The sequence below is a fragment of the Copadichromis virginalis genome, linkage group LG17, assembly GCF_057382275.1.
Source record: "Copadichromis virginalis isolate Kocher_CV1m ecotype Utaka linkage group LG17, C_Virginalis_male_GT1.1, whole genome shotgun sequence".
NCBI classification, from domain to species: Eukaryota; Metazoa; Chordata; class Actinopteri; order Cichliformes; family Cichlidae; genus Copadichromis; species Copadichromis virginalis.
In genome coordinates this window covers 25081669-25099981 of record NC_140634.1, presented here as the reverse complement: position 1 = coordinate 25099981, position 18313 = coordinate 25081669, and the positions used below count along the sequence as shown (strand labels likewise).

At 39.6% G+C, this 18313-nt stretch overlaps 1 protein-coding gene across 1 annotated transcript in view; it reads right to left on the bottom strand.

Moving 5' to 3' along the window:
• Positions 1-18313, bottom strand: part of acss3 (acyl-CoA synthetase short chain family member 3) — a 64601-nt gene that overhangs the window by 43439 nt on the left and 2849 nt on the right. Inside the window, exons 2-9 of the mRNA XM_085437301.1 lie at positions 17981-18125; positions 17118-17306; positions 15447-15581; positions 13656-13796; positions 12895-12975; positions 12527-12622; positions 10031-10182; positions 184-287 (exon numbers count right to left, since the gene is read on the bottom strand). Coding sequence (XP_085293427.1) covers positions 184-287; positions 10031-10182; positions 12527-12622; positions 12895-12975; positions 13656-13796; positions 15447-15581; positions 17118-17306; positions 17981-18125 — 1043 coding nt within the window. The remainder of the gene's footprint in view (positions 1-183; positions 288-10030; positions 10183-12526; positions 12623-12894; positions 12976-13655; positions 13797-15446; positions 15582-17117; positions 17307-17980; positions 18126-18313) is intronic.

Here is an 18313-nt window from a genome sequence, read left to right as displayed (position 1 = left end):
TTTCCGGCTTCTGTTCAACATGAAACCTTGGCCTAAAGGGAATGCATGGAACAAGATTATTTAGCAAGAAGCTTCCCCAGTTCAGTTTATATCCAGTCTGTCACGAAGATAAAAATATCCTTCCCCAATTCAAATCTCTTGCTTTCTTTTGCTTCCGTCTTTAGAAAGTAAAATTCTTCCTACCAGTTTGCCACCAGTGATCCAGAACAGGAACTCCAAAGTTCCTTTTTGCCCATTGCAGGGTCTCCACATCACATCGCTCTCCTGCCACGAATAATGACCTCAACCTGCGGGGACACAGAACACATCTGTCAATCACCTTAAGGAAGCAAGGCATATTCACTCCCTCAGAGGAACAGTCGGAATAAATCAAAATCGATGTTCAATGCCCAAACCATAGACGTCTCAAGACTTTAAAGTTGGACTACTACATGTACAGCAGTGGTGAGTGTGTTAGACATTTACACAGACTCATCATGGGCCTGAACGCTATGGTAATTTGGGGCTTTTAACGATTTCTTCAGTGTTCTTTTTCCATGGTGGAATAATTGTACAGCAAATATCTTTAATTTTTTTTAAAAAGTCCAAGTCCTAACTTGACAAAGCTGAGGCCTATTAATTTCTCATTAGTGATCATGACTGCCTACTGGTTTCTCTTTTCCAGCCTACACACAAATTCTAGCTCCCAGTTATGGAGTACGCTTCACTGATTTGGTCATTTATGTGCATTTCAATGTGTTATTAAAATTGTATGTAATTTACTCCTTTATTGCCAACGGTGCTGCAAGGGTAAAACACTGGGTTAAATCAACCGTGAGAACCCAAATTAGAAACTATTAGTGACTATCTCTCTCAGTACTCCAGAATTTGACTTCACTTTTCATAAAGGCAAGATAGGCAACCTGCTTTTGGAATGAGTGGGCAAAAAAAATCCATTATAAACTTTCAGCCTAGTGTAAATCAAAGGTTCGGAGAAAGACTCTTGTACCTCATCTGAAGCAGTTTTACAGGCTTCAGCACAGCCAAGCTCTTTGGCAAATCACACATCTTTTCAGACTAGATTCGATGAGCTGCATGTAAGGATATAGTGTAAAGGAGGTAAACACAAACAATGGATTAAGCAAAGGTCCTCTGAAGCGGTTTGACTGGCACAAAAAGTCAAAAGTCAGAAATGACTGGCTTTTAGAAAATTAAAATCCCTCATCTAGTGACAAAAATGAGAAAGGAGAGGAAAAGCTGCAGAAAGAGAGCGTACAACTTTCAAGGTATGTTCGTTTGTTTTTTTGCCTTTTATTTCGTTTAGAGCAGCTTTAAATTAAGTAAGAGGCTTTTGATCCACAGCCGTTTGGTCTTCAAGAAAAGACCAAATGACGAAGTATAAATAGCAAACACCAACCCTAACTCCTAGAGTAGATATCCAAAATCAGTTGTTCAAAATACAGCATTATCAGCTTACACTGGGTATTGGTGCAGGTCATCCTCCTCTATCTGAAAGAGTCCATTATAGCTAATGTCCTCCTCGTAACAGTTAACGCAATGCTTTTGTTAAACTCCCTGAATAAAAGCTGTAACTCTAAACTTCAGTCAAACCTCATTGTGTGAGGCAAAATTACATCCATCCCAAAAACGTATTTACCTAATTGTAAATCAGAAAATCAGAGCAAGCTTAATTGGTCTCATTTAAGCGAATAGTTCGTGACACTTTTGCTGACAAAACCCATTCTTTTTCAACAGTTTTCCTTCTTTTCAGGACAGTGGAGGTGAAAGCTTGTTTATCTTCAGCATCTTCTCAAATCCCAGAGTTATTAGCCTCATGCTTTAAATGTCAAAGCCATCAACAGTGAATTCCACTTTTTCCTTCCCCTGAAACTCTGAAGCCTACCTACAGTCCTTCTGAGTTGCTCTTTTCCCCACCAAACCACATGCCCTCAATATGACCTTACAGACAGCAGCGATGAGCCCCTTAATCATGCAGTACCTAAAAAAAACCCAACAAACTCCTTCAAATCCAACCTGCCCTTAGACCCTTCTTGTTCATCTTCAGAATTCTGCTACTTTTTTTGGATAACTGATACTCCCCGAGTTCATGCCCTGCTAGTGAACCCAAACACTACAGTTTCTATCTTCAGTCTCTCTTATTTCTCCCCTGTTATCCACTCCTCCTGATGGCTGCTCATATTTATTTTCAAAGCGTTGTTACCTGGTCGCTAAAAGCTTTTAAGAACAACCCACCAACCCTAGGCTACATTTTAGGCACAGCAGTCATTGAAGAGGTAGTGTAGTGATCACTACTCTACCTCTTCAATGACTGCTGACTTTTTGTATTTATTACCACCTGTAATAGAGCTTCTTTTTGACTAACATTTATTTTCTCTGTATTATTGTGCGGTCTTTAACTTATAATATAAAGTGTGTCGATGTCGTTTTGATTTGGAGCTACATAAATAAAACTGAACTGAACTCTGGCATTGATGTAAACTTTTACACTGATATGTATTAAATCAGATCACGTCATGTTGTCAGGAGCACTACACTAACTTTGACTGCTTATGTGTGTGCCAAAAGAGCACTTTAAAGCAGCTATAACTGTAAGTGAAAACATTAGGGCGATACGAAAACATTAGGGCGATCACATCTATCTATGACGTGATTAACCTTGAAAGAATTACCCATCTATGGACCCTTACAGTTTTCCTCAATTTCTTTTCTCTTAGTAGCATTTGCAGCTACAACAGGAAGCTGATTTTTAGGGGGGAAAAACTCCTAAAAAAAAACCCAACCAGACAGTCGCTTTCCCAGCACAATGCAGCATACAGACAGAGTTAGCAGCAAGCTGGCGAACCTAGTTGAAGCATTTAGCAGCTAAAGAGCCAGATATTTCCCTCAGGAGTTAGTGGAGTCAATGGAGACAGGTTTGCCAGGTGGCCAGAAACACTTCAAAGAAATGATAATGTTGCTCCATAACACAAGGATGAGAATACTGCTACCAATGCAGCAATAAACAAAATAAATAAACAATCAAAAATGCAGATCTCAAGTTCATTGAGTCATAATATCATGCTGAGGATGAATAGCTTAAAATAGGGCTTAAACAAATAGAAAATATCAAATATGTCAAGGATCAAGCCACGGGACTTAACAATCATCAAACCATCCTTCAGCAGTCAGATTTTTTGTGCACAGGACTTGAGCTGAATTACATGAAATAAGTGAATAATTAGACTGTCCCTGTAGGGGCCTTATGTTCTAGCTGAAAGCAAGTCTATTCCCACCACCACATGTCTCGCTATTCAATTCAAAGGTGGTATTCAAGTTTTCTTTGAGGAGTTAACAGATTAAAGCAGACGATGTGACCTCGGAGACTGTGGTGGGAGGGTGATGATTTAGCTGTTGCCAAAGCAGCAAAGAAACCGTTTTAGACCTCAGTTTGAGTTAATCTAACCATCTGCGTTATGTTTTCAGTAAAATTGTACCAGTTGTGAAATTCTGGACAACCACTGGTGTTTAAAACAACACTGAAAAAAAAAAACAAAACACATTTCCAGTTTATTTTGTGTTTCTGCATTTTGCGACTATCATTTCCTCTCCCACTGAGCGATTACAAATATAAAATCTTGACACGACACCATCACACAGTTGCTGCAGATTTCTGTACATGCATGATCCAAATCTGCTGTTTCGCCGCATCCCAAATGTGCTCTATTGGAGTGAGATAAGGTCACTGCGGAGGTCGTTTGAGTACGGTGAAATCATTGTCTGGTTCAAAATACTGTTTGAGATGCGCTGAATTTTGGGATATGGTGTAAGCTGTGATCATAAAGGGATAGACATAGTCAGCATGGTTGTGGTGTTTAAACTATGCTTAATGGGTACTAAGGGCTCAGAGTGCCAAGAATATATCCCACCTGAACTGTTCATACAAGGAAGGAAGGACGGATAGATGGAAGGATGAATGGATGGAAGGATGGATAGAAGGATGGTTGGATGGATCCATGCTTTCATGATGCCAAAACTGTGTCCCTGGTGTACTCTTCCACTTCTAGCCCATTTGCTTTAAGGTTTATCTTCTCCATACCTTAGCTGTGTCGAGTTGACTACCTAACACTTCAAAGAAGCCTGGCCCTTCTCCTCTGGCATCAAAAAGGCGTTTTCACCCAGAGAACTCTTGCTCACTGGATATTTTCTCTTTTCCAGACCAGTCTCAGTAAACCCTAGACATATTCGTGAGGGGAAATCCCAGTAGGTCAGTGGTTTCTAAAATACTTTTTCACCCATCTGGCACTAATAACCATGACATGTTCAAAGTCACTTATATCGCCTTTGTTTCCCATTTTGACGTCTGGTTTGATCTTCAGCAGGTCGCCTTGATCATGCGTACATTCCTAAACCCAATGAATTGCTCCCATGTTAATGGCTAATTAGTTATTTGCATGAACGACAATTTGAATAGGTGTACCTACTGAAATATCCAATCCATGTATGTTTCTATGTTAGGATAGTGATTGGCTCTTCAGTGGTAGGAGTGGGAAAGCTACCATCTTTAGTTTCACAAAACTGCCCCATAGATTCAGGATTGAAAGTGCTCCAATTTGTCAATCCAAACTATGAAGCAGGCTTCTGAATTGATTTATAATGACACAATATTGTGTTGCCTGTTCATTTGAATAATTTATTGACGTTATAAGACTTACCATTTAGTTGGGGGGGGGGTTGCACTCAAGGAGTTGTACCTGATGAAGTAGCCACTGAATGCATGCTCTGAGTGGTAAGTTGACCCTCTTAAGGGCATCAACAGCTATTTATCTTGGCTATTTTGTAAAGATAAGGCTACAATACAGTTTGACCCTGAAGCAGACAGAGTAGGAAACATTCTTTGTTGTCAAGGTTGAGTTTTAGTTTACAAAGCGCAAATATGCTCCAAGCTTATTATGTGATATGAGAAACAGTTAATCAAAGGAAAATACACCTGAAGTGTGTGTTCTGTTTTGTGAACATGTTAACGTGCAGAGCTGCAACTGAACAATGCAGCAGTGTATCTGCATCATGTTATAATTAAACTGAAAGCTGAGCATTAAGGCAGGTGACCCTGAGCTATTACACTACGTGACTGTAGTTCTGATTCGGTGTTATATAAATAAATTTGAACTGCCCTATGATAGTACTGCTTAAGTATCAATCTAAAATAATGAAAGCTGAAATTTAATTGTAGAAGCAAATAGACATGAGGAGGTTTAGAAGTTAGATAATATTAATGGGCAAACACAGGTAAGTTTAATAGACAGTCATAAGAAATCCAAGAAATCTTTAAAAATAAATAAATAGGTAACAGGTGACTCAGGAGGTAAAGTGGGTTGTCAGCTAATCAAAAGGTTGGTTCGATCCCTGTGTATGTCGAATTATCCTTGGGCAAGACTAAACCCTCTGAAGTCGTTTTTTTCTACTCCAGTTGTGTTTTATTTAACCCTTTCCCCTCATATTTTCTATGCTTTTGCAGTGTTTGTCGATTTGCTACTGCAAGTTTGGCCTCTTGTTATGGTCTCGTCATTCAATACTGCCTATTGGATGAACAAATTCAATTAACCACCTGGGAATAGAGCTGAAATAACGATCTGAAAACTTAAAAAAAAAAAAAAAAGTATGGCTAGCAGTTAAGAGTTGGTCTAAATAACAGATAAGCAAAAGAAAATGTTAGCTAAATTTAATACACAATAGTTAAAACCAATAAAGCAAAAAACAAATAATTAGCTTTAGCTCTGATGAGCAGCTGTTACTGTTAGGTAACAATGTAAAATTAACAAATTAAATTGTTAGAAATATACTGAAAGAACACCTGAAATGTCTAGTTAAAGTTCTGTATGTAAAAAAAAAAGCCAATTAATAGCTAAAAGCACAGTTAGCAGGTGTATTTTTTTTAATTTAATATTTTTGGCCAAAAGAGTAGGTAAACAAATTAAACTACTGGCTGAATTAAATAGTTAATTAAAATTATTCCTAAAAGGAAAAATAGTCAACATCAAATGTAAAATTGGCTGAATTGAACACATTGGAACATGAAGTTTTGATGAAGCATTAGATAAAAAAAATGTTAGGAACCACTGATCTGTTTTAATAAAAGACAAACACACTGTAAACACTACCACCTTTAAAAAACACCAGATTTTACTATGTACTAAAAAGCACTATCCAATGGATAGTGGACTTTGTCACTTTTGGACAGTGAGGCTCTCAGCAATGACTTAGTTTTCTCCTGTTAAGATACTGGGGACAAAGAGGCAGGTCCTTTTTTCATACTACATTTATAGAGAGCGCTGCTGCCATTACAGCTTCAGACACCCTTGTAGACAGAGTTTCAATGCATTTTTCACGTCTATGGTAACAAATGATATTTCTCAAGCGCATTGACGAGGTGTGCTTGTGCATCTCAGAGTCAATTATCCACAGATGTACGAGGGGTATTTGAGGTTTCTCTGGCATGAAGCTATGCATTTGTAACAAAGTTACATGAGTTTTCTGAAAGGTTTTATTACTTCCATTAAAAAACATTTAAACCTAAAGTTACCACTGACATATCCTTCTGTATTTCACAGGACGGGGCTTTCATCATCTGCTATTATGATTATTGTTTGTTTTTAAGGACCTGAGTTCACGATGCAGGAGGCATAAAATCAACATTTTTTGCTGATAACCCAAAAGACACCCAGTCCAAAATCTTTGAATTCATGAAGGTATGATCAACAATAATCCAAACATTCAAAAAGTACTATGAAACAGAAACAAGAGGACTGTTGGACCAGAGATATACAGCATACTAGTACAACATAACTCTGAACAATGCAATGACAGGACTATTTATATACACAGACACAAATTTCAACACATGAGGAGGTTAAATCCCACACAACGAACAGCAGGTGAACACAAGCAAGAAATCACTGAAATTGGAAAGTAAAACTAAAATGGAACAAACCTACAAAGTGAAACAGGAAATAAAGGAGACCAATCCTAACCCCAAACACGAAGAACTGCACTATTCTCTAAAAAGACAAACTAAACAGAAATCAGGTCACAAGAGAATAACAAGAAGATAATAACAGAAATCCAAATTCAAATATAAGAACTGAAAAGTTGAGCAGGATCCCAAAAAACAAACAAGAAAAAAAAGAAAAAAAGAAAAATAATTTGCTATAAATTTTAAATAAAAAATGAGCCATAATAATCTTTCATAATCTTAATCTTTATTCTACTAGAATAAAGACAAGACAAGAATCCTAGTTTCCAAGTTATATGGCTTTCTGTCCATTTTAACAAATAAATCATTAAGTTGACCTTGAACACTTTGGTCAATGCAAGCCAAATTTTAACAGATTGTTAACATGACCTCACTCTACACCCCCGTAAAGTTTAATCATTAAAAACAAAACTTTTCGAGCCATCTTATTTACTGACACAGTGATGACATACAGGCACACAATTGCTACCAGAAATATGACGTCCTTGCTGGAAGTAATGATGAAAATAAATAAACCAGAATAAAAGCAGAACCTTACATTGAAAATACACTAGAATAAAAATTCAAAGAACAGACTGAAGCATAATACAAAAGGACATGAGGAACCCAAAAGAACAAACAAAAAAAACACAAGCTACATGAAGCCAAATATAAATACTAAGCTAACAGAAATAAATGATTAGATTTCAACCACAACAACACGGCTCAAAAAAATACATCACAAAGCCCGTCCCAGGCATCGAGACAGGCATTTTGATGGGACAACATACACAGACTATTATGATATGCATGTAAGCCTAGAAAAATCAATCTGGGAACTCATGGATTATAGTTTAATGATTTCAGAGACAGCAGCCAATATTTCAGGGCTTCTAGTAGAGCCAAGACAACCAGATAATGAATAACAGATAGCTGATTAAAGACTGCCTGCACACTGTTTACAACTGCTGACAAATTTCAAGAAGCTGCGATTTCCTCAAATGTTTTGTGATCATTACTCAGATTACAAAAGATCATCTTGGTATCAAAAATCTTCCCTACAGATTCTGACTGTTTATATGCAGGATTGTGTTTATAATGACTGACGATAAGTGAAAAAATAGCTTTCCTTCTTTTTGTGTAGCAAATTAAGCACTCAAGACAGATTTGAACTGACACGTAAACTGTGATTAACAGCCTTCTACACTTAAAGCATTTTGAATTCACTGTATTAGCATCAAAAAGCCAGATTTGATTGGAATGAAAGCTCTTTTTTGGAACAATGACTGCACCACAAAGAAACCCTGTTTTAATGCTGCTTTTATAATGCAGCATGTGTATGATGGCAAATTGTCTTGCTCAAAACCAACGGGAATTGCAGCAATCTTTTACAAATGCGCTTCTGCCAAGGGGAAAAAATGCATTAAGAACAAGGAAGTGTACACGGGAACAGTTGCCTAAATGACTGATTGTGGCAGGGTCACAGCTGAGAGGAGAGATTTCAACAATATGTGAAGCAAAAAAAAAAATACAGCAGAAACATCATCTCTGACTGCAGAAAGAGCTTTTAAAAAAGGTGCTATGCATTCAGCACAGGGAACAACAAGAGATCGTCGATTCAGCACACAATGCCAGAGTTACTGAATGATTCACTAGGGCCATAGGTCATTCCCACTTAGAATTGCTTTATGATTGTGTGCTAAGTGGCGTTTTCAGACTGCGGAACAGACTGACACAAACCCCCCGTACATTTTTACGCTCTGTGCCAAAGAATTAACAAAATCTCATGAAGCATTTAATCCAAGTTAAACTAATACCATGAAAAATGTTTGTTTTTAACTCGGAGCTACAGACGACCTTCACCTGATCACGCAGAGTGATTTAACACAGGTGGGCTGCAGTCAGTGAGATGCTGTTGCTTGTTATCTATCGTGATTAACACTCGAGCGGGTCGAGTTGAGGGTACAGACTGTGAGCAACAGAGGTGGGAGAGGGCTGTGCATCAGCAGATGGCCAGAGACTAACGAGAGGCTGCGCGGACAACCGTCAGCCATGAGATGCTTTAACAAGTCACTCCTGGCGTTTCAAAGTCCTCTGCCACTGACAGCTGATGGATATAGCTGCTGTTCTCTCACCCAGCAGGTTCGTCAGAGTCCCAAGATAATATGCAATTATCTCTCAGTTTCAGTCCATGTAGCCATCATAATAAGGGCAAAGATCATAGTCTTACAGGCTGAGGCTACGCTAAAAGAAAGAATCCCCAAAAACCTTTGCATGGGGTTCTTAGGCTTAAGGTTTTGGATCAACATTAGGGTTGAAAATGAAAAATAACTACAATCACAATCAAGTTGAAACCTCCAAGGCTGAAAAGTTATTGAGCTCTTCACATTCAACTTAACTCTTCCTTTAGTGCATTTATTAACCTTTTTAGGCCATTTCGTTTTGTGAAATTACCTTCATTGGATTAAATGAGGTTTTTCTCATTTGCTTGCTGTAACATGGTTATTTCACAGCGTTTCACATCCTGTGAAATTACACCAACTGAGAAATGTTGCAAACTGCAGGTCCTCAAAGAGCTATTATAGGTCATGGGACAAAAGGCAAGTACAGCCCGGACAGGTCGCCGGTCTGTTGCAGGACTAGATATGTACTGACAGTCTTTCCCTCTCACATTCTCGCCTCTCCCCAATTTAGTCCTGCCAGTCAACCTAACCATGTCTTTCGATTGTGCCGGAGTACCTGGATATGATCGCTATGTCTCAAAAACAAACAACCAAAAAAACTTTAAATTTTCAAAATGAGTCCATAAAAACCTACTACCATCTTTTGTATCAGACGGTGTATAACATGTCAGAAATAACTGCAGTCACGCAGTAACATCGCTATGCTGCTTTGCTTTGTTTTGCAAATACACATGAGAAAAACAATAAATTCTCACATAAGAAGGAAGAAAGGAATTTTATCTCAATTCCATATCCATCCATTTGTTGCTTTAGCACCAATCCCCACTGATTCAAAAACATTTATTTTGTTGCTCTGTACCTGGTCAGTGGATATTTTTTTCCAATTGTAGCTTGGGGGTCCTGCTGGCGGATAGCACGCATAGCAGTGGGCGCTGTGAACATTGAAGAGACTCCATGTTCAGACAAGACACGGAAGAAGGCCCCGGAGTCTGGAGTCCCTACAGGTTTTCCCTGGAATCACACAGTGCAGCAACAACTTGTTACTTTACAGCTTAATTAAGGCGTGTGTATCATCGGAATTTGAATAATGATAAGTAAACACCAGAGATTACACAGATTATTGTTATTGCCTAAAACCATTCCAGGAATATTTGTGCAAACTCCAAAACATGAATATTTATACAACAGCTGTTTAAAATAACAAGGCACACAGGAAGATTGACTATCCAGGCACATGGGCATGAAAACACAGTTGCACTACAGAAGTACTGTCTGTCTAGAATAAAAGATAAAGACACAAGAAGCCTGCAGGCAAAGGTCTCCAGCAGCAATTTCCACTCTTTTTTATTTTCTCCCTGGTATTCAACTAAGTGAGCTCAACAGTGAGAAGACAACTGCGGAAGAATAAGAATGGATAAAAGGAGCAGTGAGTCCTGGCTGTCATTTTCACTCCAAATAAAGGGTTTGAAGATAGATGGGCTGCTAGAAACAAGAACCATGTGGCGCAACCACCGTGACCGAAGTCAAACACTGATTTAAGGAACGGCCAATTAATTCATCGTCCAATAGCGCTGCTGCATCAAACTGGTGAGGGAATATCAGAGTGCAAATGTAATTGGTGGCCCTATACATAAGAACTACACTGAAAGACGCACGTCCTTCTTGATCCTTTGCTGAAGTATAAAAAGAAACAACTTCAGATTTCAAGCCAAAGAAAAGTGCAGAATCTCAGGAATTGATTTTAGGGACAATCTGGGCCTGGAAAAAAGCGCAGTCATCAATGCACTCTATGTAAACAGAACTCCATGTGATGCTTGCTTGTGACATTCACATGATGCATGCATGGAGTCCAAAGAAGCCCATAATGAAGCACTAATACAACAGATCCTCTGTTTTAGGAGCTAAGCAAGAACACATGAAATAAGATAAAAAGAAATGCACAGATCATATGATCATGTGATATTACACTGATCATAAAGCCAACACTAATTACAAATTGCTAAATGTTAATAAAAACCCTCTGTGTGAGCCATTTCGTCAAGGTTATAATTATATTATTAAAGTTCCTATTTTTCCATGACCAGTCCCTCCTTATCTCCCAGTTTCTCTATAATGAAAAGATGTTTTGCAAAAATTTAAGACCAAGAAGACAAGGATGGCTTATCTGCTTTGCAGTTTCTTGCGATCTAGTGGTGTTATTGAGCTTGGTTTTGGTAATGTAGCTCAAGTACAGCAAAAATATTAACCACAATCAATATGGTTAGCACATTTTGTTGTTATTGAACTTGAAAACATCTCCTTTTACAGGAGATTTCCTTGAACCAAAAGAATACATGAAAAAAAAAAATAAAGGTAGTGGACAGTGGGTCACACAGGAGTTGGGCCCGGACTAAGGAGTGTGTTTTTGACCGCATAGCGTGTCGTGCAAAGGCAACTGTTAGTTCATGCTGGCCTGTCTAAACTGCAGAAAACCTGTGGGTGCAGAAGAGGCTGAAGATGGAGAGCCAAAGCCAGAGCTTTTTGTCATATTTCGCCAAAAGCAGACCGGGTGAGATCTGGAGACAAATAAAGTCACAGACAGCCATTAATGATTCTTAGACAGAAACTATGCGACGTGCATTTCCTCCAGAAAGATCTTGTTGGCTCAAGGCTCTTGTTTAGTTCTCTTGTCTCAAACCGAAATAAACTGACTGAGTTTGAGGTTTTAGGAAAGTGCAAACACAGCCTGCTATAAAGTACAGGAGTGTGCATGGGAAAAAATAAAAAAATAAATGCAAAAGAGTAAATCCTTTTATCCCCAATATCTTGTTTTTCTATAGATGCCGGAAGGCAAAATTCTAAGATGTGATAACTTGCCCAGCCCTTTCATTGGCTGCTTCAATTAATGATGGCATAAACACGAGCATTGACAACCTGCTCTCCCACAACTTCAACACAGGAAATTTAAAGACTCAAGTCCAACAAATGTATCCTGCAAACTAAAAACTCTTTAATACCCGGGTTGGAAGGTGTAGACTATGTGCTGGTGTTCAACTGACTGGTACCAATAACCAAACAATAAAAGGAGCAAAAGTCTGGCACAGTCAGAGCTGCAGCTTCTCTGCAGCAGCTAGAGTCAAATATGGACACAGGTTCACACAGTTCACCACATCTTGAACTTCTTCAGTTTCACTCCACATAAACTGTAGCCTTTAACCAACAGTGGCTGGCTTCAGTTTGTCGAGCCAACAAAGGTGTAACTTATTTAGCTCTGAACATTGTTCATTTAAGGTTTTATTGCACATATTCTGGCACTTCCTGTTGTAATCTAACACCGCAGTAGTTAGTTTGAGATATTAAACTCGGAGGTACGTACCTCATAGAGAACAGTGCCGTTACCGTGTAGCAAAGGACCATAGCAGATATAAGAATGGCCAACCACCCAGCCTAGGTCTGAAGCTGCCCACCAAACCTGCCAAAAAGGGATCAATGTACCGAGTTGTCACAACAAAAATGCATGAAAAATTAAGTAAAAACTCATTTTACTTAAAGGCATAATAAATGTAAACAGAACAGACAGTTGTATAGTGAAAATGAAATACCGCAAGTTGAGTGTAGGATTATTGTCTATTGTATGTTTAAATGGTAGTCAGAGGTCTTTTCAAGCAGAGAGCAGTCTGTCTCTGTATGCTCTTTGTTCTTAAGCATGGCACCACCTCAGAAGCGGATGCTTTATTGTCTTACTTCTCCGGGACTGAGTCCATAAATATTTGACATGGTCCATTTCAGCATCACAGCATAGCCTGCAGTGTCTCGCACAACACCCTGGGAGGGGGGAGATAAGAAAAACATTAAGACCGGTGGCAGGTACTGCACTAAGGAAAGACGCACGGGTTTAATATCAATTTTAAACCAGCCACTTGGCGCTGCCTTTCCAAAGGGGATGGCAGCTTGTTTCTAGATGACTGCGTCTCAAACCGGCACCCACCTTTTATTAGTTAATAGCGCTGTCTAAACATTCCTGAGCAAAATAGTGTGTCCTAACATCCTCAGCTATTGAGTGTGCCTTCTCAAAGTTATGGTCTCCCTACAGCAATAACTGAGAAATTCATGGGAAATTGCACAGGAAAAAAAAAAAAAAAAAACTGGCAAAAACCGCACTATTAAGCCCAGGAACTAGCCAGCAGGAGGATATTTTATATCATCTGTTGGTCAAAGACAAAACGATGCTATTTGAAAAGAGCCAGGGCTTTTTTTCCCCTCCATTTGAAATTGCCTGCAGGTAATTCCTCCTGCAAGAGGTTCAGCTCACACTCTGGAAAACTTCTGTCTTATTTATGTCATGTTGGGGGTGTTTAGATTGTGCCTGGACTGTTTTGCAGGCTCAAAGATCAGATGAGTCACACAGCTGCTGCATACAGAATGAGCAGCGTCTAGTCAAACACAGCTAAAAGTAAACCCTGTAACTCATCTGCATGTGAGTGTATGGTTATAGCTGCCAGTACCTTTGGCGTCCCAGTGGTCCCAGATGTATAGAGTACATACAACGGATGGTTGGAGGGCAAAGAGGCACAGTCATGTGGCCTAGCAGTGGCCATCTCTTCATCCCAGTCCAGGCTCAACTCGCGACTCATCGATACCCTTTCCTGAAACATAAAGAAAAATAGAGATGACATACAGTCTTCACCAGATCTAACGTACCTGGCAGCACACCCAGGTATAAATCACATGGATCTGAATGCACTCTGAAAAAGGGGAACTGTGTTAAAAATGGCTGTAATCCCTCAACGTTTAATCCAACTCTTGAATTCAAGCTGATTAACTGCACTTCAAATCATGTCACGACTGTTCGACTTAAAATCCACAGTAGCATTCTAAAGAGGCGAAAACACAAAAACTGTGCCGTCATCCAAGTATTTATGGATCTAACTGCATGCTGCATGCAGCCAAACATATTTTGCCATTTATTTTGATTCTTTCACATCTGCGAAGATAACGCGATTCATTTGCTCGGCGACAGCCTCCTCCTGCTCACTGTGGAAGTTCAGCCGCTGCTAATGACTTGTTTTACGATCGCCGCAGGATGAGACAGTCACTCGCGAAGCAGCCGATCATATCTCCCAGTTATTTATTTGTCACAAAGTGTCACATAGATGAGCTCTCGGAGTGTGAACTATGAGGATCAATTCAACTGACTCCGATGGTTTTGACCATCTTGCTTTATTTGCTTGCCTATGAAGTGAGTCAGTCTCACATGCTGAGTAAATATATATTCCTTTATTTATATTATGTTCCAACTCCCATCTGTCATCGCAATCTGGCAAGCAGCAATCATTTCAGGTCATAGATTATTGCCCCTTACATCTGCTGCCGCTGACAATTCTTCTCATTTCAAACACAGACGTCTCTTTGATACTGCCATTAACATTTAATCACTTTTGGAGGGATAAAGAAATCCTCAAATCTTTTTTTTCCCTCCCCTCCCTTGGCTTCCATAAAAGAGTGTCAAGATGAAGACATCATCAATATCACTCAGACTCTTGAGGCAAAGGCACATCTCCCACAGACATTTTAGCTCTCCTATGCGCATTACTTTTTACTCACTTCACTGAAAGCACAGACAGAGCACCATCTTGGCTGATTTAACAACGCTTACGGAACAGCTACCTCCAGCTTACCGAATGCAATAATTTGCAAAGCAGCTGCAACCATCTAAAGTAGTGGTTCACAGATTTTTATGGCACTGAGCTGCCCGTGAATTTCTTGTATACACATTCCCTGTGTCCGACATGTATATAATCTCCCAAAAATCCAAACGGGCGCTCTTAATTCACCGGATCCTTTCCTGACAGATAAGACCAGACAGGCGCAACAAGATAAAATAAACTGTGCAATGTTCATTTTATTTCACCACAGGGCTAGAGAGCAGTAGCTCAAACAGAGGCACGGATGGTAGCAATTCAGTTCGAGTAAAGAAACGACAATACTCCGCAATCTCCGTTAGAGGAAATGTTAAGTTCACCAAACATAACATTCAGCAGTGTTTAATTGACGTCTGTATAAAAGTGAAGCAGAACCAAACATCTGCTCGCCGTCACCGAGCAGCAGCTGAAAATGGCTCCAGGCTGAAGCCAGCACGGAAATACCTTTGAGTTCGAACCTGGCAACAGCCGAGAAGTGCAGGCTCCACAAAAATCCCTGCCTCCGACCGACACCTTCGATGATTTCAATGAGTCATTAAGTGTGCTGCTGCTTACTGTGGAAAAGGAAAATAACATTTTTGCTATGGTTTTTACCATGTTTGGCCTGTTGTAGATGAGGACTTTCGTGGGCCTGTGAGAGCTCATCTCCAGGGCCTTCTTCACCAGAGGGATGTACCCCACTCTTCTGCCTGGCTCGATGCCAAATGAGGCTGTAACCAACAGCTTGGGCTGAAAAACAGATCATTTGGGAATTTAGGTTCAAGTGTAACAAGCTTATAGCTCACTCAGGTATGAATCAGTCATTTTTCTGCCTTTCTACCAAACGAGCCATTACAGGTTTAACCTCCTAGTACCTGGCGTCCACATATGTGGACATCACATTTTGGGTTATTTAGACCAAAATACTCAATTTTGCTCTACAAGGGCCTGATATCCACTTACGAGGACATTATACTGCTACTGTTCTATCAAAATTTTTAACGAATATCCTCATATGTGGCTCTTATTTTTCATAAAAACAAAGGTTTTAAAAAAATAAAAATAAAAAAAAAATCTGGTAATTCTTTGTATTTACGTTCATCGGGCCCCAATATGCCCAAATATCAAAGAGAAATTAAAAATGCATGCCGTGGAAGAGTTCGGGTCTTAGGAGGTTAAGTCTGCTCTGGTGTCCTGTCAAATGTAGTTCACAAACTCAGGGTTCTGCACAAGATCTCAGTGTTCCTACCAATTCTTGGATTTGGAATGTACATGACCAAAACGGTAAAGGACACTTCTCCTATTTGGCAAACACATTTTGGTTCCAGTATTGGTTATATTCTCTTGAAAGCTTCTCTATGTTTCGTTAGGTTATGCAAAATTAATATTTCACAACAAATTTGTTCTGCAAAGCAACAGAATACACGGGGCGATTGTGGCTCAAGAGTTGGGAGTTCGCCTTGTAATCGGAAGGTTGCCGGTTCGAGCCCCGGCTTGGACAGTCTCAGTTGTTGTGTCCTTGGGGAAGACACTTCACCCGTTGCCTACTGGTGGTGGTCAGAGGGCCCGGTGGCGCCAGTGTCCTGCAGCCTCGCCTCTGTCAGTGCGCCCCAGGGTGGCTGTGGCTACAGTGTAGCTTGCCATCACCAGTGTGTGAATGGGTGGATGACTGGATATGTAAAGCGCTTTGGGGTCCTTAGGGACTAGTAAAGCGCTATATAAATACAGGCCATTTTTTTACCATTTACATGCTTTATGCTAAACTGCATAAGCATTTATTTCTGTGTTAAAATGTCGTAGTTTACTCTTAATTGTCCCCTAAGAAAGAAAGCAAAGAAAGAAAGCAATGCTCACTGCAGTTCATTCACATTTGTAGTATAAAGACGTCTCTTCCACATTAATTTTTCTATTCTCATATTATTATTATTATTATAAAATCTCACTGGAGACGCCAGGGAAATCATTACCAGTGGTTCTGAAAGGAAAGGCGAGATCTTTGCACTGTAAATGAAAAAAGACACCTTTCTTCTGGCTCTAGTATTTAAGATGTCTTTAAGTATTTTAGCTAATGGCACATAAAAGTCAGAATTGTCCAATTACTGGTATTTGCAGTGATCCGCATCTGCTTACTTCATGTAAATACAGAAAATGAACAAAGACTTAGCCCAACTTCAGCCCGTCCCTGGTTTTTAATGAGTACGGATATAATACAGTTCATGCAGCCCTGTTGCTGAGGCTCAGAAAAAAGATCAATTTTAAGCACAAGGTGAAAAAGCAGCGCTTAACCTTAGCGTGATTGATGCGGACAGACAGCTCTTTAGAGGCGAAGCCGCCAAAAATGAGGCTGTGTGGGGCACCGATCCGTGCACAGGCCAACATGGTGAACATGGCCTGTGGCACCATGGGCATGTAGATGACAACAAGGTCTCCTTTCTGTACCCCATTCTTCACCAAGACTCCTGCTAACCTGGACACCTGGATTGCAGAGACACATGGAGACAAAGCACAGATTTTTTTCTAAGTTTCCAATCTTTTTTTCTTAAATTCCTGCATGAATTATTTTTAAATGTCTGCTCACAACAACCGTAACCAATATGCTAGCACAAAGCAGAGCTGATAACAAGGGTGGAATAGTCTTATGCATGCTGCATATGTTGTTGGATAATTAATGTAGAAAGAAATGCTTAATTTATCCATGGTCCAATTACTAATTAGCTTCAGTTGGAAACAATCTAGAAAGAATGTCAGTATCTCTTAAATTTCATTAAATGTCATTAAGCCCTTGGGCCAAAAAGACCCTCAAAAAGACCCCCAAATAGTTTTTTTCATTTAAAAAAAGAAAGAAAAAAAGATTGAGTTGTTTTAACAGAATAATTGGTCCAAATGTCAATCGACTCAATCATTTTCCCTTCTTTCTTCTCTTTTGTTTGCTATCTATATGCTAATTATGGTTCAAACCAGCCGTCATGCTACAAAACTCTTGGCCAACTCTTTGATATTTAATGTCCAGAGAGCATTACAGTTTCTACTTTAACATGCTCATAATCCCATAATTTGTTTCATGCTGCAAAATAATGTCATATCATACTGCCATCTATGTCCATGTGCTGTTCAATTCTGCAAGCTCGGTTTTTATTAAAACTATTTACCTGGTCCTGAAGTTCCCTGAAAGTGATGATCTGTTTAGTTCCGGTCACCGGGCTGTCGTATATGATCGCAGGCTGCTCTGCACGGCCGCCTTCTACGTGTCGATCGACGGCATTGTAGCACATGTTTAGCTTTCCGCCGACAAACCTGACAGAGACATACACCTTCAAACAACAAGTAACGGACACATGAACAGAGACGCATGTCAATACTATAGTTAGCAAACATATTTCAGGTGACCAGTCATGTGCCAGCATCTTTACCAGCATATAATATGGGTTTTTGCCTGGTTTAGAGCTCATTTTTAAAAAAATAAAAAACCAGCCTGAGCCAAA